Source organism: Pelecanus crispus, chromosome 6 (genome assembly GCF_030463565.1).
Source record: "Pelecanus crispus isolate bPelCri1 chromosome 6, bPelCri1.pri, whole genome shotgun sequence".
Lineage (NCBI taxonomy): Eukaryota > Metazoa > Chordata > Aves > Pelecaniformes > Pelecanidae > Pelecanus > Pelecanus crispus.
In genome coordinates, this window is record NC_134648.1 from 9,659,610 (window position 1) to 9,683,362 (window position 23,753).

General features: G+C 39.3%; 1 protein-coding gene across 6 annotated transcripts in view; it reads right to left on the reverse strand.

Moving 5' to 3' along the window:
* Window positions 1-1,172: 1,172 nt before the first annotated feature.
* The window catches only part of WT1 (WT1 transcription factor), a 38,221-nt gene continuing 15,640 nt past the window's right edge, over window positions 1,173-23,753 (reverse strand). Inside the window, exons 5-9 of one of the 6 annotated variants that reach the window (XM_075712586.1) lie at window positions 17,006-17,108; window positions 15,480-15,630; window positions 7,899-7,988; window positions 6,103-6,186; window positions 1,173-1,198 (exon numbers count right to left, since the gene is read on the reverse strand). In XM_075712586.1, the coding sequence (XP_075568701.1) occupies window positions 1,173-1,198; window positions 6,103-6,186; window positions 7,899-7,988; window positions 15,480-15,630; window positions 17,006-17,108 (454 nt within the window). Of the gene's footprint in view, window positions 1,199-2,556; window positions 2,679-6,093; window positions 6,187-7,898; window positions 7,989-15,479; window positions 15,631-17,005; window positions 17,109-23,753 lie in introns of those variants that run through there. The other 5 variants (XM_075712585.1, XM_075712582.1, XM_075712581.1 and 2 more) reach the window with 5 other exon arrangements.

The window sequence follows — 23,753 nt, forward strand, 5'->3', positions numbered from 1 at the left end:
TGCTCTGTCACTCATCAACCCACGCTTCACTTTTTGTAGCCATCTACCATTATTATTTGGCATGCAGTTCACTAAGCAGCAAAACCATGACTGTAGTTATTTACAGGTCACTGGAAGTTTGGCCTGTTCTGCAGTGGAGTTTTGGTTGTATTTCACAAAAGATAGTTTTATTTATGTTTGACTAATGCAGGCACAACTGAAGGCTGATTTTTTCTTTTTTTGGCTTTTAGTATAAACACTCATGGCAGCTCTCTATTTTGGGTGCAGACTGAAAAACAGATTGTTTTGTAGTTGCAGAAGACTGCTGGGTAAATCAGAGGACATTGTTATTGTGACTGAACTTTTCTCTCAAGAAAGCAGGAGGAGTTGCTTTATTTTTTAATTCTGTGCAGTTTTATGTACACCATTCGCTCCAAATATTTGATGTTTGCCACACTTGTTATGAGTTTCTCCAGAGAGATGCTGTCTTTTGGCAGCAAAAGATAAAGTTGACTGATACAAATGAGTCACAGTACCCCAACAGTAATTAACAGTGATGCAATACCCATGCGAAAAAGAGGACTTGAAGAATTAACTGTTGAGTTTTCTTGACGATGCAGCTGCACTTTAAGAGAGAAAGCTCAACCCATCATAGAACTCCATTGTGTACATTAGAGAAAAAAGCTTGGCAAGATACATTAAAGATTTTTGCTAAAGAGATACAAATATTTTGCAAGGTCAAAGGGTGCTGAGGCAGGCTGTACTTACTTCCAAAGAAAAGTAGGCAGGATGACAAAGAAACAGTAATATTTTTTTATCTTCATTTTCACACTTCATCATCTAAGAAAGACTGTCTTTTTCAACCTGCTGAACTGATTTAAGCCACCCCAACTCTAAGTTAACTTTTACTTAGAAGTCAGTCTATGACATCCTAATCTAAGAAGTTAGCTGTTCTTATGATTTCAGCGCAGTTCTACAGAAGGCCAGTACTGCTATTTATAAACTGGGTTTTACTATTCTATAAAGTTCTTATACAAGTCTTACAGGTCGAAAGAAAAGGAATAGTTTGGTAAGAAGACGAACAATTGAAGGAACTGTTTTATAGCACAATATGAAACTTGACACTGTTTGCTGCTGCCAGTATGATTCCCAAGTGAGATGGATAAATTGTGGTCAAGACCTGGACAGGTTAACTAGTGGTCATCAGTGCTGGTGGTACCTTTACATAAAAAAAAAAAAAAAAAAAAAAAAAAAAAAAAAAAAAAAGGATACTATTGGACAGGGCATTTGAAATTTAATACCAGACATGAAACAAGACATCTGTTGGACTCTCATTTGTTTCTCTTTGAATGGGCTTTAATTGAAAGCTCAGTGAAAAATGCAGGTTACATTCTTAGTGTTATCAATAGTTTGTAACAGCAACAACATCAGAACAGTGATGCATCTAATATTTATACACTTTCTAATTTTAGATGTCTAAGAGCAATACATTATCAGATATATATATATACACACAATTTCAAGCAATTAAAAGTAAATAATAAACCCCTCCTCCCAAAACCCTGAAACAATATATTTCCTTACACTAATAATGTCTTTTTCACATATACTTGACAAAGAGTCTTTTTAAGTTACTTATCTTAAGAGTAATCTGTTAATGGAGATCCTGGACCAGCCCCATTAAAAGTTCAGTTTTAAGTTTATACAGCTTGCTAGCCACATAACCAGTGTGGCTTTACATTGTAAACAAATCCCAAATGTCTACAATGATTGGAACTAGTTTTGTGTAAAGGAGATCTATGCATCTCATGATAGAATAAATCTAAACCAATACATTAAAAAGAGAGAGAGAAAGGGAGAAAGTTATTTGACAAACAAAACAGTTTTGGGGGATCAATTATGTGATTATTTAAAAAACAAGTTAACTTAATGGTAAGATTCTTATTTTCTGTACAGAGGTGCTCTGGTTCATCTACCTTTAGCTGCTCTAGAAATATGTCCTTTAAAAAAAGGTTTGATTTGTGGAATTCAAAAGCAGAGCTTCCAACTTTAAAAGCTTGCCCTTTGGCAGTACGAGTACAAAGTTTACCAAAAGTATCTCGGGTGATTGTTCCACCTCATTTTGTGAAGATAGCTGTACTAGCATTTGGAAACATCAGCGCATTCACGGATGCGGTAAGCGTAAAGCTTACCTTCAACAGGGAGGAATCACCCTACCCACTGCAGGAGTTAAAAAGGTACAACAATATGTACCTAGAAAAGTTTTAGTGAAAATAAAACCAGAAAACTGGAGACAGATGTGAAAGGTAAGCACAGTTTATAGTAATCTTGAAACTGTGGCCATCTTGCTTATTTTTTAACAAAATTACAAATAAAAATCTCTTGAACTTATTGAATAGGAACTTGTGTAAGTCCAAATGGAAGACAAGGCTGAGCAGAATCCTACGGTTTAGTTAACTTGTGTCAAATGGGATGCGAAGACAGCTGCAGCTTTCTGACAGAGGTGATCGAAGATGGCTGATAAAGTTTGCAGTAGCTCATAATGTCCCATCTGGTTTATTCACTTGTTTGAACTGTCTAAAGGGCCAACTGCAGTTTAGTCATGTTCCTCTGGTGCATGTTGTGATGACGAACTAATTCATCAGACCTGGCAAATTTTTTTTGACAGCTGGGCCACCGGCAACTGAAAGGCTTTTCACCTGTTAACAAAACACCCTGTTATTAACTGGGTATACAGCTCGCCTGAGACACTGCTATTTGTTTTCTTTCTGCAGGGTTGTGAGGAGCTAGGCAGAGGCCCTGTCAGGAGGAAAGGCATCCCGGGCTGTCCTGAGAGGGTGTGGGAGTGCCCTCAATTCCTGCTCACATCAGCGCTCAGTACTTTCTTACATCTCCCTCAGCTGATCGTTAACAACAGCCTTTTCAGATGACGTAGAACATTTTGCAGTGGTTTGCTCCTGAAGACAGGCCCTTACTGAACACCGTGTTGCCATGTCTACGCTGCTCTCAGCTCTTGAACGAACTAGTTTAAAAGTCACTCTGGCAGTTGCACGAGCTTCAGTCACACCTTGGACTGTGGTGCAGACACACTGTTAGTCACTGTGAAAATTGTCAGTGACTATTTAGAGCTTGACCTCAAGTCAAGGAGAGTTTTTCCAGCTCGTTCAATGAGTTTTGGCTGAAGTTCTTTGAAACTGGTGAGTGTAAGTGAATATGGTAGAAGCAACAGAGTTCAGCATGAAGTCTGCTGAGCCAGACTGAAAGTTTCCCACTACTGTCTCAATAAAGTACATTCTCCTCTATGGGAGATGTTAAAGGCTCAAAATATTCAGTATTTTTCTAACATGCCCATGAATATAATGTTCACTAAAAATGACCCCAAGCAAAGCACATTCAATTTTAGCAAGAAATGCCATCACCTTTTTACAGTTTAATCTGGTCTCTTGATTTTCTACAATGTTTAAATGGAATTTCAGGCCGTGTTTCTGATGCCGCAGGAATGCTGATGGAATGCTTTCATTAGCTCAGAGCAGTGCTCGGTGACTCATGTTTCTTTTAGAATCTCATTTTCTTTTTTTTTTCCCCAAAAATAGATACAATATTTTAAAGTAGGTTCAGCTCTGGGACTGGGCTCTTCAGTGCTGTCTACACACTTCATACTCTCCAACTCAAGACACAATGGGGTGGTACGAACTCACCCAGACATCTTCTCTTCTTCTTTGCCTCGCACTTTGTGCATTTCACAAACATCCAAATTCAGGCAAAAGGGGATCTGGGATTGGCATAAATGTGTATTTCTGTTTGCAAAATCCCGTGCCATATATTTAGGGGGGGTGTTTAAAATCTACTTTATCCACTTAACACACATGCTGGCAAAAGCATCAACTATCTCACATGAATGCATAAAACAGCATGGGACAAAATTGATCTGGTCAGAGCTACTGATAAAAATCACAGATCATATAAAGTGGTCTTCTTTCATCTCAGCAGCATTAGCAAAACCATTCTGTGAACTGATGTGAGTTATCTATTACTGGCCAGTTTTTCACTGAACTACCACAGTAAAAGCAGAACAGTTTTACTGTTTCACAAGCAATTCTGGTTGTCCTCTCGCAACAGGGGGCAGCAATCCCTATTAGTTCTGTGCTGGGCACAAATTGCTTTGTACAGCTTCACATTTCCATTGCTAAAAATGTATATAGGTGTATGGAATTTTCCTTTGATTCATTTTTTTGCTTTCTACAGCAAAGATCACTGGCACAGTAAAATTGCTTGTGGAGACAAAAAAAACCTGAATTTGCAGCTTAACAAATAGTCTGGCATTTGATTTAAAATTAGGATGGAATTAGATGGAAGTCACCTGTGCTTTGCTTCATCGAGATTTAACACGGAGCAAGTTAACTTGAGCTAGGTGCTTTGTTGGAGGTACAAGAAAGAAAGAGGAAAGAAGCTACAGGGCAAGATGGAGACGAAAAATCCCCACCCACCACTCGTGCTCACTGCCCTCAGGATATGTGTATTTTACAGTCAAAGGAGCACGACACATCCAAAACTGCTGACAGGAGCATCATCACAGCAGCACGCAGCTGGGCTGCAGAGCTCACACAGAACCTGAGCCAGCAGCAGGCAGCAAGCCCACGCAAAGGTCCGTGCTATGAGGTTATCAGTGCTCAAGTGAAGCTGCTTTCAGCAATGAGTGCAGTGTGGGCTTGGATCACGTGGGGCAAGGAAGAACTAGAACGGGGAGATGAGTTTCACTAGAAAAAAGAGAGCAAGTTCTTCACTGATTTAGCTAATCTGTGATAAAAAATTACTGGACTCATGAAAGTAATGAATTAGCAGATCAGTTAGCAATGAAATGTGATGGGGAATGTAGTTTATCTTGACTTGCTAGCATGTGACAACCACTTGCCGTTTTGTCTCTACCAGAATGTTACCTGTTGCTGATTAAGAAAATATCTTTCTTCATGCAAACGCACACAGACCCAGGCCCTGCAGCTCAGCATGAGACTATGGGGAGAACCCAGGAACACAGCCATGCCCTTTACCATTTGCAGATTGCAAGTGTAGATACAGCCATTACTTGAAGCATTTATTTGGCCAGTGCCACAGAAAATGCCATTGTTCTCAGGTGAATCATTTCCTTTATTAAAATTTCTCTTTTATTTTTGAAAGTCTTAAATATGTGTTTTTATGGTCCAGAAGAGAAAAAAGAATCCTTAGGAGGGAGAAAAAGATTTTCAGGCTCCTTGTCCATCTGTACAGAGACTGAATTTGAAAGGTTAACACCAGTATAGAAAACACTGTGACATCTAATAATATGTCAAAGTGCTCGGTAAACAATTACTTGGTAAAAATACTGCATATATAGTGGAAGGAAATAGAAAATGCCAGTTCATAGGAATAGTTCTAAAACTTAAAACTAAAATATGGAGGTTGCTGCAGTTTCTCCTTAATGGTGTTTACATGAGGGCAGAGTAGACTAAAATGGCCTCCTGTTTTTTGACCTGCATTTATATGAAATACTATGGTTTCTACAAAAAGGTCCTTGAATATTTGAGTAAGCTTTTACTTTAGTGTCTGTCAGTGTGAGTTTGCAAAAGGCATTCCTTTTATCTTCTGGAGAGATTACAGTACAAGCAGCAACAGCAAGAGCTTTGCCGTGCTATCCTGCATTAGGCTCAACTGACACTTAGGAGAAGCATGAGTAGGCATGAGTGCTTTAGATTACAGACCTTCGGCTGAAGCTAGAATTAAAATTTCTATCTTGTAGGGTTTTTTCAGTAAAGGCAGTAGATCAACTTGACATTTGTGGGCTGAGACCATGATGTTCATTTCACAATAGCTGACAAAATATATTTTGCCAAGCTGAAATTTCTTTAAACATGAAGGAAGAAAGCATAGTTTCCAAAATCACCTAAATTCTTTTGTGAAAAGTGACTATGACACTTGGGGAATGTAGTCACACTGAAAAATCACCACAGTCTGGAATTCTTCCTGTTGTTTTGAATATTTAACTCCTGGTTAAGAGACTTTCTAATCATGTAATTTACAACAATATTGATTTAAACTTAAAAAATAATGAAATATAAATGTGAAGAAAAGTTTACGCACTTGTTTTACCTGTATGAGTCCTGGTATGAGTCTTCAGATGATCAGATCTAGAGAACTTTCTCTGACAGGTTTTACACTGGAAGGGCTTCACACCTGAAGAGACAAAAAAAAAAAAAAAAAATCTATTTTTATGTCCCAACACCTTTCGGAAGGGTGAATGAAATCAGCTATTTCTGAATTTTCAAAAGCCTGGATTTTTTTTTACTAATTACTGCAACTGCTCCTCCCAGCTTCATGCCTACACATTACGGAAAGTCATTAATCAGGCTACCATCCCTTTGTAACCTCCTCTTCTGATGGCTGGGTCTGAAACATCCAAACAGCACCATCGTAAGTGAACACCCACTTACACTGTTGGACTAAGGAGGATATGCAAACATTGTTAATTCTGATCCTGTGCCTTGGCACTATTGGTATCATGTATAAGCAAATATGACATAAGAAGAATAGAGGTGCTGAGGTATATTTTTATATGCTCCCAACAGGCTTAATTTACCTTACACTTCTATTACTTTACACACTACACGTTAAGTCTTCGGGACTGCTTAACACAGATTATGTTCTAGCATGCAGGTGCTAAAAATGTAACATCCCAACAGAGTACTTTTACTACCAGCTTTCAGAGACACTTCCCACATCTCTCAGTAACATCGTTTGAGTGGGATAGAACATCTTTAGCAAGAAAAGTAGTAGGCAGAAATCCTCCACAGAACAGTGAGTAACCCAATTGTCAGGCCACTCCCTGAGATATAGGAGACCCAAATGCAATGTCTTGCTGTGAGTCGGTCAGAGGAGTACTCTGAAGCCTTTTCTCATGTTCCATGCAGAATGCCCTCATGGTTCCACTCACAGCTAGGAGGTTGGAGTCATCACCATCTCCTCTTCTGTGACTTTGAAGAGGGCAGCTGCCTCCCCTGTCAATCTAATCTAGACCTCCAAGAACTCCTGAAATGCTGAAATGGGCTGTCTTGAAGTTTCCAGAAAATGGTGTATGCGCAAAAAACAACTTGCTGAATTTGGACAAAACTCACAAGTAGTTTTGGCTGTCTCGGAACATTTCACCCAGTAAATGATTCACAGAGAAAGATATACAAGTCTAGCTGGGACCCAGACCCATTCATGACTGCTGCTGCCCTCTTCACTGCATGTGAACTGCTATACACTTTCCAGGCTATCTGTGCAATCCAACCAGCTAGATCTTTTGACATTTCTCTCCTTGTTGCTCCTAGAATCCTTATTTAGTTGGCAAAATTCAAGAAAGGCTCAAATCTAAGCTTAAGTGGTTTGCTGAATTCAGGTCTTAAGCATTATAGCTAGTGTGGCTTTTGCTTCTCCACTTCTGCTTTCCACATATAAATGCACAGTAATTCCACCAGCCTTTCAGGTTATGCACAGGCAGCGCTCACCTATTAGCCCTGCCACACAAACATCAGAATGCCAACAGTAGTGTTTATCAGGTTACTCATTGGCAACTTTTTGTTGCAGAACTGTTCGGTTCTTAAAAGTAATATATTCCCTATATTGGTGATACAGTAGAGAGCAAACAGTTTCATTAAGAAAGCTGTTTCAAAAAGATGGCGGCAGGAATACAGGGTCACCTATACAACCATAGTAGCGCTGAAATGCCAACAAAAAACCCTCAGCTGCAGTCCTCTCCTAAAGCTAACTTCAAGAATTTGGCACTACAGGTATCATGTATGAGCAGACACAACATCAGAAAAATAGAAGTTTAGAAGTATACTTTTTGAATCGCAATTCACATGTAAAGATGAACTCTAATGAGTAGCAATGTGTTGCCAACAAACCTGTGTGTCGTCTTTGGTGCCGTTTCAGTTGGTCTGAACGAGAAAATCTTCGTTCACAGTCCTTAAAATCACACTGATAAGGTTTTTCACCTGTAAAGGACAAACAGTTTACCAGAAAATGTGGCTAAATGAGGGAACACGTCAACTAGAATCAGAAGATGAAACATGTTACACTAAAAGACTTGGACTTCTCTCCTGTCTAAAGCAGTCTAGTGGTACACCAGGACTCATTTGCTATAAAGCCATACAACTGTGCTAGAATCAGTGGGGAAAGGCTGGCATAATTCTACTGCATTGACACTTAGATTGAATCTGCTCATTCTAAAAAAATAGCTGGTTAGGTTAAAGCTACACAAAATTTCAGGTTGCATGAAATTTTTTTATCGTTTTCTGCTGGAAAAGAACAGAAATCTCTTGGTTTATATTTCTCTGAAAACCATATTAAACCCTTTACACCTGTTTCAGTAATACATAATTTGTACAAGGGAACAACTTGCAGTTTGCTCGAAACTGGATTTAAAGCAAAAACTAAACAAATGACATCCAAGTAGGTGGCAATTTTAACCACACTAAACGAATTAAAAGAAACTGAGCAAAATTCAACCACAGAAAAATACATATTCTTCCCCCAAACACAAATTATGTTTCTTCCATAAAGCACCAATAAATGGAATTTCTCATTGTAGCTGCACACCTCCCGCAGGCAAGCCTGTGAATTATTGCAAAGCCTCATGTAAATATAAACTCTTCCTCCACCTCCCATACAGATTCAGCAGAGATCCTCAGGATGGGTTTTCTCTGGGACAAAAAGTGAGATTCTGACTTTTAAAAAAAATGAAATCCCTACAAGCTAATGTCTCAGATGAACATGGTTTTCAATGCAAAGGACTTCACCAACCACACAAACATGCAAAAAAAAATGCAGCAATCAAGGAGCTCAAGGAAAGAGGGAAACACTGCTGGCATGTAGCATACATTCACCAACACAGAGTTGGTGAAATTTGGCCAGCGCAGAAAAAAATAATCCTTATGCTGTTACAGGAGGAGCTGTATGATCTTTCAGATCTGTCTTGCATCTAGCCTAAGGCCCCTTTGCACAACACTGGAATCCTGCAAAAGCCTCAGATATAATTACATTTATACCTACATAAAGTCTGGTTACAGTGCCACAGCCCTGTGCAGAGGCCTCAGCACAAGAAGTAAGGAAACATCTCTCACTGCAAAGCTGGGAGGATCCTGGGCTTTATCTGGAAGGTACACATGAGACCAGCTGGGACCTGCTTTGTCTACAGTGCAAAGCTGAGATGTAAAACAAAGGTCCAGTAGGAAGGACCTAAAGAAAAACATCAGCTGAAGTAGACAGAGGGTTTAATTTCTCTGGGTATATTTTTAAACACCTATCACTTTCATAAATCTTCATTGCAAGTGTCTGCATTTTTTATTTTATTACAATGAGGAAATGTATTCTGTTTGCACTGGTATTCTGAGATAACAATGCAAACTAGTTTAGTTTAAAGCAGAAGCTGTCTGATCTAGGTGACACAGTATAAGCAGCATATTAAGTACAGCATTCCAAATTCATACTGGTGTAGCTAAGATCAAAATTTTACAAAAGCAACTAAATCTGCAAAAACAAGCCAACTTCCTGTGACAGTCACCCAAAGGAGTTTACTGATTCTCAAACCTAGGTGTGGACAGTTTCCATGTCTGCTGTGCTTAATTTATTAGCATAAGGGATTAAAGTTGCCACAGGTGTTTGAAATAGTTCCATACACTTTGACCGCAAGGACTCCCTGGGGGGTGCCTGCTTTTCAGAAACCACTTACTTCCAAGGAATTCAGCCCTTTGGCAGATTTAAGAGGGGGAATGTCAGCAGAGCAGAATGCAGTGACAGGATGATTGTCTGCTAATTGCAATATAAACGCAGAAGATGGTTAAGGAGGTATTTGAATAAAACAGTATAGCAGGTCTGATGGCATGCACATGGAAGTATTTCTTTAAATACTTTGAAATAGAATCTTGATTAAATTAAGGACAAATTTAACCAATGCATCTATTAAAGGGATCAATCCAAGGTGCTTACACAGAGATATGATGACGCTGCTTAGAAAACAAAAAGCAAACAAACAAAAAGAAGCACAATATTTGGACAGAAATCCTAATTTCCTTTCCCTTTCCTTCTACATCTTCCATGTCAGCTAGTGCCAAGCAAAATGCCTGCCAAAGCCAACTGTCACATACCTGTTAACTCCCATAAGTTTCATCAGAGCAGACGACAGTCCCACATTAGAAAAACTCTGTTAGTACCTCATTAAGTCACTACACCGAGAAGGGTTAGAGCAGTGTCTAGCTTCCCCAGCCCTGTTAAAGCCTCTCCAGTAAAAGGCTGAAGTCTCTCAATGTATGAAAAAAATCCTATAGTGCTGTCACCTTCCTATGTGACCACATACAATTTCAAAACAAAACAAGAGATGAAGATAAATCTTCACCAGTCCTTCCACCTGCAACTCAGAGGCTTCCATGATTATTTACATTTCATTACTGAAAGAGAAGCTAAACTTCGTGCATAATGAAATAGTCAAGATGAGAAAGGATAGCGGGAATAGCAGTTCTTTAATATTTAGGAAAATATTTAGAAAAAATAAAGCTCAACAATTGCAGAACAAGTATGAATCAGTTTTTGCACATATTGCAATAAATGCTTCTAATAAAATAAACCTATTTGCTCAAAAATAGTTCACTTAAACTAGAGGAAGCATGCACATTTTCTCCGGAGCAAATTCATTTGCCCAGACGCATGGGAAAACAGAATTTTCTACTGTTAATAGCAGTTGCACAAAATATTCATAATCATTGCATTTAATTAAGGAGTGCTGCAAGAGCAAAAGCCCACCGATAACAAGACAACATGAGGAGAGTAAGGTGATTTTGAAACCAGAGACTGCAAGTCTGAGAATCTGAAGTCTATACTCCCTTCACCAATTTAAACCCCTTTTCTTGTATACCCACTTAATCAAATGAGCACAACCCCATAATCACAACTTTACCTCACTAATATAACAATTTTCTATTCAATATAATTTGCTTTAGCAAACTTAGATTTTCTTCATTTAGTAGGGAGCCTTTATAGGTAACGTTTTCTGTCATCTTCACACTATAGTTCAGGTGTGAGATGTCATTACCGTTTTGAAACTGATCTTGTATTTTGAATACATAAGTATTCTTATTTTATGCCATAGAAATGAAAGCCTAAAAGAAGTCCGTGCTGGTGAGGCCAAAGGTCCATCCAGCCCAGCAGTCTCCCACCATGGCTCACCAAAGATGCCTGCAGGAGAGCAGAAGATAGCAAGGATGCAGCAGTACTTTCCTTGGACACTCTCCTAGTATCCAACAGTTCATGAGTTAGCAACTTTCTAAACCAAAGGCGGCTTTCTGTTTAACACTCATTAATGGAGTTTCTTTCCATTAATTAGTCCAGTTGTTTCTTGAACCCACGTGAGCTTTCAGCTTCCACTGTATTCTGCAGAATGGTATTCTGTGGCTTAAGTACAAAGGTCGGTATTTCAATGCAACATTAGTGAAAGAGTGCTACCCTAGAAGTTACCACACTGGACTCTTCAGAGGAGAGCCTGTGCAATTCCCAGCTCAGGCACAATTACACCCATTTATCAATTTATCATCTCTGTATATAGAGGACAGAGCTCTGTCTTTCAAAGGCGTTGTAATTATGAACTGTACTAATGACTGTAAAGCATTTAGCAGCACAGCGGCACATGCCAGAGTAAAAGGATATTTGTTTTTGTCAAAGCAAAGAAGCCATTGTTAGATGATTAGCATAAAAATAATTATTAGACTGCATTACTTACAGCCTCCAGAACCTCAGAAATTCACCAGCGAGACCTGAGTCCCCTACCTACATAAGGACAACCTTCCTGATGTACAGATTCTCATACTTCATTGTAGAAGCTCATACCTGCAGCTGAGCACATTTAGGCTGAAGAATATCCCTGGCAAACAGGCAGGGAGATTTTCTTTGCACAGATGCTCAGCTTTCCATTACGATAAAGCCAGTTTTTCCGATGTGTGGCACTGAAACCAAAGGGTCTCTGGCAAGAATGCTGATGTTTCCACCATAAATGAAATTTATGGAGGTCTAGACATCAATTTGCTTTTGCAAAGAAGTCTCTGAAGTCTGCCACAGGATGACAACTCACATTATTTGCTGTACTGTTGAAAAGTTGTATGTATTTTTGCATTTCCTTTCAGAGGCCTATCTACTGCAGCAAAATACACCAAGATAAGAAAAAAGCTTTTTTGGCTGTACATGTTTCAATGAAGGCATTGTTAACAATGGATAAGCAGTCTTGGAGGGTACAAAATGTCAACATATTTTCAACTAAGGCTATGTTGAAACATTGGTAAAAACTGATTACAGAATCCAACTTCGTGTTTCAGGGCCCTGCTTGATTTTGCAATACTACAACCGGTGAAGAATGGAAGATCTGATGAGCCAGACCTCTGTAAGTATCTATTATAGAAAGAAAAAATATAATCAAGAGCCAACATTATTCTGCAAAGATACTATCTGCTGGTTTAGTATCAGATATATGTAACAGCTTGCTTTCAAATCATGTGTTCATCATTTAAAAAATTGACCTACCATTACACTAAGGAAGGTGGAAGAGCTTCAAACCCATGAGTGAATCCAGAACCACCTCACAGGAGGACTAGCAAAATTTTATGTCGGCTGTAGAGAGGTATACCAAACACAACCAAATTATCCTCCACGTAAGCCAACATCTGACAGCTCTCCTGACTTTAGACTGGCTCGTCAGCATTACTCCCCATCAAAACATTGAAGCAGAAGAGGAAGAGACACATCCCTTTGTTTAGTAAGAATATTAGGTGTTATGTTTGCCAACTACTTGCTGTCTAATATGCTAATTCCACCAAGCCCAATTTCTGTACCTAGTAGAGAACTCTAGAATAAGGTTTTGGAGTTCACTGGGTTACAGACAGAAAGGTGATCACAGAGTGTAAGAGACAGCCACATAATTATCAACATAAACTAACAGCCTCACTGGAGTCATACTGGCCCCTTAAGATATCCCCTAACATATAAAAACAAGCAGGTGGAGAAAAGAAAGAAGGTGCAGAGAAGTGTAGACTGTAGCTACCATAACTGTTATCAACAAGATACACACATTCTTCATAGTGATGACTGATCTGCCCTTGGAGAAAACTGTTTTTCAAATTTTGTTTTTGACAATCAGCTTTTCCACACGCAGGAGACACAAATCAGGGTTAGACAGACAAAGACATGAAGTTACAAAGGAGACTGGAAATAGCTTTGCACCATAACAGTCAGTTCAACTGCACAGGACTCCCCAAGAGCATGGGACTGAAAAAGTCCATTATGACCACCAAGGCCAGACCCTCCACCACACCAAGCAGCCAAGAAAATAAATCAGAAGTGTTTGTAGACTATCCACTCCAGGTGCTCCCATACAGTATAGTTCACCAAGCACTCCCAAAAACTGGGACTAACAGACCACAGGAGGAGACGAGAAATGAAGAGCATCATATTCTAAGCCTCTACAGCAGCTGGGAATTTGGTAAGTAAAATTTCCAGGCAAAAATCAGAGAGAATGGCTATACCCATACAACAGGCTGAGGACAAAACCCTGCCAGCCCGATAAAGGGGAGAACTCCCTCCTGATCTTAAATCTGAATGCATCAGCCAGGCAAGTTACCCAAGCAATTCTCATACCAGCAGCGCACTATCCTTTGCTTCCTCTTTGGCTCCAACCTCCAACCAACCTCAAAAGCTTACGTGGTTTTATCAATGGCAATGTTTATATCGGCAAATACAAGCTTTGGGAATCAAGTTGGCCTCTTACGGAAAGTAATTTGCAAGGTTTGAGGAATAAATAAGTTTTGTTGTCAACACATCAAAATATAGTGGCAGAAAGATCTGGGCCCACCTGCACAGAAGAGATGTTTGAAGGGAAAAAAATGTTTTTCCTCTACCCTGTTCCACTATAGCATAAACCAAAGGAGAGGCATGTATGACCTCAAAGCCAATGGGAGAAGTCTCTCTAGTCCTATCCCCTATGTCTTTTGGGGCTTTTGTGACTCTACATGCCTAGATTATATGTGGTATCATTCTGAAAATCTTCTCCAGTTAAGGAAAAAGAAGATGTAAGCTGAAGTCCTTGTGATGCATCCAGAAATAATATTGCAAAAGCCGAGCAACTAAATGGAATAAAATACAGGACAAGACCAAACAAATTATGACTGTTAAAATACAGAGTAAATCAATTTAGGAATGAAAGAAATAGTGATTATGAGAAAAATTCAGAACTGTCTAGGCATACTTGAGAAAAATACTGCAGTTAATGGACCCCAAAAGATCTCCAAATTTTCTTGTTTCAAATTTATTTACAGAAAATAGAATAGCGTTTCTGTAGACCTTCATCTCTAGAGACTAAATTCCAGGTACAATCTAAATTATCTTGAATGTGTAATCTGAGCGACACTGAAGATGTCTATCTGAATATTTTGTGACTTGCCCATTCAGCAATTAAAAATACTTTGTGACGTTCATTTCTCACCTGTAAGTATTTTACGCAAGTAACTAATGTCACCACATGGTCTCCAAAAGGAAAAGCTTGCAACTATTTTTTATGAAATATTAGACAATCTGCTAGGTTACAGCAGTATAGATGCCTTCCTGTTGTCTGTTTCATCCCTTTGACCTTCTGTCATGTTAATGGCTAATTGAACATCCATATTTATATTTACAGATTTTTATCCACAGGTTTCTAGATTAGCACAGAAAGAACTGTCTAAACAAAAATATGACAGGCAATCAAAAAAATGCACAAGGAGCATATCTGAAGGTACATCATAATTTTACATTTCCAACAGTATAAATCTCCCAATAGGAAAAATAGTTCTGTTTACTCTTTGGCAAGGTGCAGCAGGGCATTTGATTTCCACATTTTAAGATGTAACTTATATTGACTGAACTCAGAGAGAATCCAGATCTTATCCTACAAATGACTGGTTTCAGGCTCAATTCTTCACAGAAAGATCCCATAGCAAGGAAGCTCATTTGCCAATCCCTGCCTCCACTCCCAACCAGAAAAGGCTTACACAGGAGGACAAGAGGATGCTCAATATCTAGGTTCCTCTTGCAGAGGAAACTTCTTAATAGTTAACAACAGTTAAGATTTGGAGCAAGCTTTGATGCTCCCAAATGGCGGGGGGGGACAGGGGGATGGGGGGACGACACGATTCACAGCCCTGAATGATGCCCTGTAACAGTAAGAGAGGGAGGGGGGTGATCTACTGGCTGTCAGCACTGCTCTGTGTTTTTCTTCACTAGATTCAAGAGTTTTCTGCACCCAAAAGAGGGATTGCCCAGATGACAGAGCACATACATACTCATCTGACGGGTTCTCACTGCCCCTGACCTGGCAGATCATGTCTTGCACCTTATGCTATTTTAAAATCACCCTACCCACTTTGCTGTCCAGTTCTGTAACATAATTTATACCAACCCATGCTGACACTTACCAGTGTGCTTTCTGCTGTGCATCTGTAAATGGGACAACTTAAAGTATCGCTTGTTACAGCCAGGGTACGCACACATGAAGGGACGTTTTTCATTTGTCTCACTTGCTGATCGGACAATAGTTGGAGCTACTCCTGGCACCCGCCGGACATCCTACAACGACAGAGACTTGTTAATGCAATGTGTATGTTCTCAAGTGTTTACTTAATATATTCAAAGACAAACCATCAGAGGCATTTCTCCATGACAGAGATACTTAAATATATTATACTGCAAACAGGCAATTTTATTTTATTCTACATTAAGGAAGTACAACCTTAGTATACCTTAATCTGTACTTTGCAGAGTATTAAAATTATTTGCAGGTGAATTACAGTGACCTCTACTTATTAAATTCTCTCACTAATATTTATATGCAAGATTAAATGGGCCACATTCTGACCACATGTATAATCACACAGTCCTGGAAGAACACTCATTGGCATATGAAATGGTTTTAGGCTTGTACTAGTGTAAGAGATAATTGTACGAGCCAGGGTAGCATTCTCCTCTTTATTTTAAATACTCATATGATGTTAAAGGACAGGGAAATTAATGTATTGGGTTAAAACAAATTGGTAAAAAACAAAACAGAAAGACTGTCTAGGTGGAGCCGGTGAATAGTTCAGCCTTAATGCATTTTGGCCACTGTCACAATGTTCCATCAAGATGATCTTCTCCTTCTGGGATAATTAACTTCCTTAAACAATGTCAACTGCTTACTTTTATTCACTCAACAAAAGCCGGCTCACAAGCCTGTTTCTGAGAGCTTGCTACTGAATAATAACTTGTTAACTATACAGAAAAGGAAGAGGAGAAAAGATGCTATGTGAAAACATTCGTGTATGTTGACAACACAGAGCAACACAAAAGAGACAAATATTATGTAATAACTTTGCCATCAGTTTTAAGAGGGTATATCTTTTACAGTGGTATTTATTGATGATATGACTGTTTCAGAAAGGGAGGAAATTAACTCCCATAAATGGTAAGTTCCTTCCAAATATTCACTAATTACTTAGTCATTAGGAAACAATCACTTACTGTATTTTGTTTTAAGGAAATATGTTCGACTTAGCAAAGTTTCAGAAATCTGTAAAAGCAAAATGTCACCTAACACTTTCTTATATACAGTTATCAGACATAGTTCATTGTAACCACAGAAGCTTCACACAGCCAAAGCGACTGGAGCTAGAAGTTGGAAACTGGATCGTGTATTTTGGACCATCCTTAGAAGCTGGTAAGGAATATTGTCTCACAGACATATTTTAGAAGAAATAAACAATTTTAAATGACTGTGTCAGAAAGAAATCTTACATCATACTTCAACGGTTTCAGTGAAGTCCGGACACTTATGTAAAGCATTTCTTGATAACACAGGGAAACCGCAAATCAAGGATGGATTTATAAATACCAGTGAAGTAGTAAATGAACATTATAAACAGGCAGCAGTTTTGCTTCCCTATGAAGAATGCCCTACTATACTCACTTGTATGCCTCTAAAAACTCCATGGGTGTGTATTCTGTATTGGGCCCCACAGCTGTATAACATGGGAGCACTGTGGTTCTCATTTTCATATCCTGCTGTATGGCTGTAAATAAAGAGGGGAATAATGGAGAAATGAAATATTTTTCAGTACTCAGCTCCATGCGAGAGGTTTCATTTCTTAAATCGGTGATAACATATGCAGAGTTTGCTTTTATAGCCAGGATATCCAAGTTCAAATGAAATTCACCAAGGGAAGCCTGTTCTGCCTTCATATGGATCTGCTCCTGCTGGCACAATGCACTGACTCCATACATACATCTATTAGTATCCACTAAGACAGTCCAGTAAAAAAAAAATTGTTGTGATTTGAACTCTGATGCATTTCCACAAAGATTTTAGGTAAGAGGAAAAAATCCACATAGCAGCATAACTGTGTCATGTGCACATGTACACATTATTTATCAGTTAAATGTAGGGCTGGCTATTGCTAATATCTTTTGGTATGAGCAAAATGCCTCAAGTTTCACGTTAAGTGCAGTGGATTTTTGTCAGCACTTCATGACTCAGATATTACCAGATACTACCAAGAAAGTGATGACATTTATAAGAATAGCAGTCATGTACTCATAAACAGAGATTACAAATCAGTGTCCAAACTATTTATCCCACATATCAGCTTGCAGGATGTGCTACAAATTAACCCTTTATAAAAATAATTTATAAAAAACCCCAAACCCAGCCTATCCCTACTAGGTATAAATTTTCAGGATTCCTCATGTAGCATCATCACAATAATTTTTAAAATTTGTAACCTTTGTTGTGTTTTGGGGGTGTCACAACCATATTTTTTATCTAATTATTCTCCAAAATCATATGTTCTCCTGTCCAGAACATAAAACATTGCTGTGTTTCCTGTTTGCAACCTTCTTAATGTCAACATTATGCAAATAAATTTTAGTTTTTATTTTTACATAAGTACATTACATTAGCATGTACATTGCCACATGTATTAATATACCTTGGCAACAGTAAGTGTTCATGTTTTACACTGCACTAGAAATTAGAAAGCCCAGAACAAAGCCCAAGGGCACACAGCTAGGGACAAAGATGGATACATAGGATGTTATCCCAGTCTTTGCCAAATGCTTGCAATAGCAATTTGAAGGGGTCCCTGAGGCCCAGACTCTCATTTCACTGGTCCTTCCTTTCTCTTCACTCAAAGTTCATGTGCAGAGTAGAATTACAAGGAAGTTTTAAACCTCTTAAGTGATTTGCAGAACAGCCAGTGGAACTGGAATGCGGGAGATGTCTAAACGGTTTGTGAACCTCGCTAAACAGGAGGGGAGCAGTATTTGCGAACAGCTCTTACTGCAGAGTGTGGGTCGCATTCCTGATTATTCGACCCCATAGCGACTTGCAGGCTGCCACCTGGCAGACGTGTTCCTTTAGATCGAGTCCTTCGTTGCTTAAGATACTAGATTAAAATCCTGGCTCCACCTGGCTATTCAAATCAAAGGCTACACCTTTTAGGAAGTATGCTCTGTTTATTTCAATTTTAAGTGGCAAACAGGTGATCATAATGAAGTAAGTTATAGGGTGGTGACAAAAAAGTATCTCTGATCTGTAGTATTATCTGTAATAATAGAGAAAGGAAGATACTATTATCTGATTTAAATGGATTAAACTCTTCTCTAGATATGTACCATGTCCAACTAAATAGGGTCTCCTCTCTGCTCAGGGCCCAGATGTGGCCTTTTGTTCCCTAATGCAAGTAACAAATCACCATTTGCTCAATTCAGGTTTCCCACCAGCATCGAATTTTCCTCTCTGTTGAAAGGCAGCAAGTCCATAGATGTTTAAAAAAAAAAAAAAAAAAAAAGGTTGAAAAGCACCCAACCCATGGTGATACCCATGTTAATCACAAATTAAACAGTGCATTTTAAAACAGAAACTAAATGAGAACTGCCATGTATAAGGAGGATGTTCTGCAGTAGAAGCTATTGCTGATCTGTAATGTAGCAGCAAATCAAGGGTAAATACGAACTTCAGCATTAGTCACCCTGAGTAACCGTGAAACCTCTCATTCACGCCTGTGCTAGCAACCTTACACGTTACAATAAACAAGAGACACAAAGTTAGATAAGAAGAATTCCCAGGACAGAAACATTAGAAGGAGGAACAGGAATACGCAGTAAAAGCTTATACCATAAAACAGAGCCTAACTTTCCCTCCAAATTCACATGGTTTTCATCTTTCAGTGATAACTGTTTTTGTAAAGACCAGTCAGTTCTGTAACAATTCCTCCCAGGAATAAGAAGCAGAACAAAGACCCTGTCTGTGCCCTAAGGAATGGCTCTATGAATGGGAGGGATCCTCCAAATGATCTCCATCTCAATTTTTATTGCACAGTTGGGAAGCCTTCCTCAACATTCAGCCTTTTTCATATTTCCTCCCATTATTTCTAGTTATACTTCACTAAAACTGTACATACAACTGCAAAGCCTTGAAGATTAAAACCTGTTTTCTGAGCCTTTTGACCCATGATACAGTAAGTAATGAATAGCCATCTACTTAACCAGCTCCCTAGGAGAGATGCTTTAATAATCAGGAACCCTAGTTCCCATTTTACATTGGGCACATTTCCATCAACATTGGCTGGTACTCAGCGTGGTCATATGGATGATGACAGCGAAATGGATCACGTGAGATTTCTTGATTAAGATAGTATTTACTCACTATGAAGCGCTATGGAATAATCTGCCTTCAGGGAGATGGAAATCAACAGGTGAATGTTCTTTCCAGTCAGTGGAGAAACTGGAACACTGAAGGAGTTTTCACAAACCGTCCCTACACCACTGCTCTCTTGAACTTCAACCTTCACTCTGCATCAACAGCAACCTCATTGGGAAATACAATTTTTTTTCTTCCAGCCCCTTTACTCAATGCATCCATGATGTATGCCACAAAACATATACCACAGTTTGCACAGTTGGCTTGTTCCATATTGCTGCAATTTATATACTGAAGTAAAAGCACGGACAGAAGAACTGATATAAATCTCCTAAATACCTTACTGAAACTCAAACACCTGCTTTATTGCATATAAGAGATAACGATCAGATGCAATCCCACATACATGAGCAATACAAGTAATTGATGAATTTATACCTGCAGTACGTTAAGAAAATGGAAATTTTAAGAGAATAGGAGATTTCTTAATCTTCATCTTTTCTAGTCAGACACTCTATGTTTAACTAGGCAAAGAGACAATGCCTCATACATTTAGGCAACCAAATCTGTAAGAATAATAACGCAAAATTGTCCTACTAGATTCTCAGGACTAGATGACAGCCTAGATCTCCACCAAAGCACCGCGATGCGTACACTGTACACCCCAGATCCGCTAACAATATATGCACTATAAGTTAAAAAGCAGATGGATTAGAGATTATACCGCGCTGTTCAGATGAACAGTGATAGTCCAGGGTAGGTAAACACTGGTACTTCAGGAGGAGAGACAGGCTTCTGGGACCAGGAGCCACATGTTCCCTCCCGGCAGGATGGGCTGCTCAGGCAACACCACAGCAGCCTGGAGAGCGGCCAAGGGCGCCGCTCGCTGCCCTGCTGCAAGTGCACTCAGAGCACGGCTGAAAGCACGGCCAAAGCTCCTACACTGTGTCTTCCCCTGCTCCGAGGGCTGAGCAGCCCCCAGGAGAAATTCAGCTAAGGCCAGGGGGATAATCCGGGGGTGAACACCTGAATTAACCAAAGAAGAAAAGAAAAAAAAAAAATCCCCAGTAAGGCCCAGAGTTATAGTTAGGAGACACTAGACCGATGCCTCCACAAGTCCTAAAAGGAGTCAAAACTAAGCAAGGCCAGACGCAGCCAAACTGACCTGCCAGGATCCAACAGAAATTTTTGTTCAGGCAAGGACTGAAGGATTTGGCCTCACAGTCTAGTTCTGCCTTTACTTGTAAATATACAACTCCCTTTAACTTCAACGGGAACAGCACAAAGGCAGAACTGGGCTATAAATATTTAGAATCCGAGCTAGTTGGTGAAACAAGGACCCAGCATATTTTGTTCTCTGGTTCTAGGCAGTCAGAAACAGACCTGGAAATATAGCCATAAAATGTAACTCTAGATAACTGGGAAAGAAAGACTGATACTTATGCAACTTAAGACGCTAAGCAAGTGCTATGTATTGTAGAGTATTTTGAAGCACTTGCATTTACCATTAGCCCAGCAAATCCTTAACGCTCGGAGAATAGCTCTTTTAAAATGATTAATCTCAAAGTTGTACAGATTGTACAAAGATTAATAAAACTGAAGGTTTTGCAGATGAGAACGTGTGATGAAAAACAGAGCAGCTTTAGAGAGTTGTATCAATCTAAGTGGTTATAAAAAACCTCATAAAAGATGACATTCTAATCTGAATATTTTAAAAAATAATCAAGCTGCAATTTCTCTCTCACACCATTTTTACTTTGTTAAACTGAAATTGTCTGTCTAATGTATAAAGCAGTTACAACTTAATCTGAAGAGTTAAGCTTTTTATTATTATTTCATAAACCAAAAAAGGGAAGCTTTAGGGCATACTGAGGAGAGTTAGAACATTTCAGATGAAACGTGAATACACATTGATTCATGAGATTCAGACTTGGAAGAATAAAAAAAGCCAGAAAGCAAGATTACATAAAACAGGCACCACATTAAGCCTCAATTTAATTGTGTTTCAATGCAGGAACAGGAATTTTAGGGTTTAGAAACAGAGCCAAAAATGAGGCAAAGTGAGGGTGTGGGCTAGTCGCGTTGATAACAGAACATAAAGGAAGAGAAGTAGAGTTAATTCCCTCTGCTAAAATATTTACCATCCTAGCACCCTGGGAAAAATATGTATGGAGACAGCAAAAAGATTCTGATTAGTTATATAGAAGATCATGTTTCTGCCTGTTTTTTGTCTAATACTATTACGGAGGGTGGACTATAAAGCTGCATTTTTATCTGCACTTTCCAAGGCAAAAGAATATTAAAAAATGTGATTTCACAGATTACAGCACTTCTGCCATCTTCAATGAGAAAACCAGCTGGTTGATGAAAGGAAGGCACTTCCAGGATTTTCAGGGGACCCTAGTCTCTCTGACTTCAATAGTCTTTGTTTGGTTTGGGTTTTTTTACCATTGACCTGAGTGGAATCAGGATTTCACCCAACACTTCCCTTCAAAATGAGACCCTCAGCTATCAGTGGGAAAGGGGAAATTCAGTATTAGAGACAATAGGTCATTGTCCATTTCCAACTCATGTTGACTGCAGAACTGAACCCAAGAAGGAAGTTTTGCACCTCCAAATTTTACTAATAATACCATCACAGCTAAACTGAAAAACCTTTCCGTTTTCACTCTTAGACAAAATAAGTTTTCACTGTCTTGTTTAAGATGCAGTTTTAATAGTGTTCTGCAGAGATCATACCTAATTTTCATTCCAGTGAGCCTGAGCAAACAGCAATATACACAAATGTCCATGGAACACACTGACTATTTAACACCCGAGCAAAACCAAAAGAAACAAAAAGCCAACCACAAACAAGTTTTGCCTGGTTATATACTAGATTTCAGATGACTGTTGGAAATATGGATCAAAACTTTTTACTCAAGCAGCTGAAGAGACAGCTATGCAATATTTCTGTTAAGTCTTGCTGTTGGGTGTGTGGCTACACTTCTTGTCTACCATGCCACATCATTTTCTGCTTGGTGTAAATCATTTCCATGTCACTTTTATACAGAACTCATCAAAATGTCGAGGAGGCTTTTATAGTCATGAGGTCTACCTCTACAACAGCACTATGAAGGGAAGCAGTATTTTCCACACTGGACAAATAAGAAAGCAACACAAAAATATTAAGGACAGAAACTGAAGGGAAAGGTGTCCACTGACACGGGACATCCATTTTGAGATGTCTGGGGCCTGAGTTCTTGGGGTAATAAGCAAAGGACCCACTGACTTTCCTGCAACAGTATAAAACTGTTCTCAGCTGCTCCAAACAAAACACCACAAAATGAGGAACAAACTATCAGCGGACTGAAGAGGTAAAATCCAGTCCCACAGTGATGTTCACTGCCTTAACGAGGAAGTTTTCCTTTCAAATCCTTGAAGCTGCCAGTTTGTGTGACAACTCTCGCAGACAACAAGCCAGCCCTCCCTTTTGTCTACCCAAAGTTCAGAAGGTGACAGAGTAGTCCCTGGGCAAACAGGCAACACATAATGAACACTCTCAAGGCACCAAACGTGGACCGTTCTTCACTCAAATTGTAAGCACAACTTGAACTCAGTCTTTGGCATTCAGAACCTCAGTGAAAATCTACAGGTTCAAGTCACTTGGACTATATGGTAGTAGTAGGGGGTTGTCTTCCTCCAGAGACAACTCCTTGCAGAGCGAAGCTCATTTTGGGCCATCAGACCTCCTTTTGGTTTGCCAGCAAGCTGGAATGTCTAGAAGTCAACTTTTAGGACCTACTCCATGTTCTGGAGTAGTCTGGCTGCAGCCTTTTCTTCCTGCTTCCCCATTTACACCTCTGTCCCCTTCCCCTGCCAGTCTATCACTGTTGTACTCTGCCAGAAGACAGCATCTCTGTTCACCTTATGTGTCTCTCTCCACCACGTAGCAATGGCTGGCCAGGCACTCTATTCCATACTCCATACCTTTTACTGCCCACCTCTGCTTGACGCTCAGGCCATGCCTTCTGCAGTT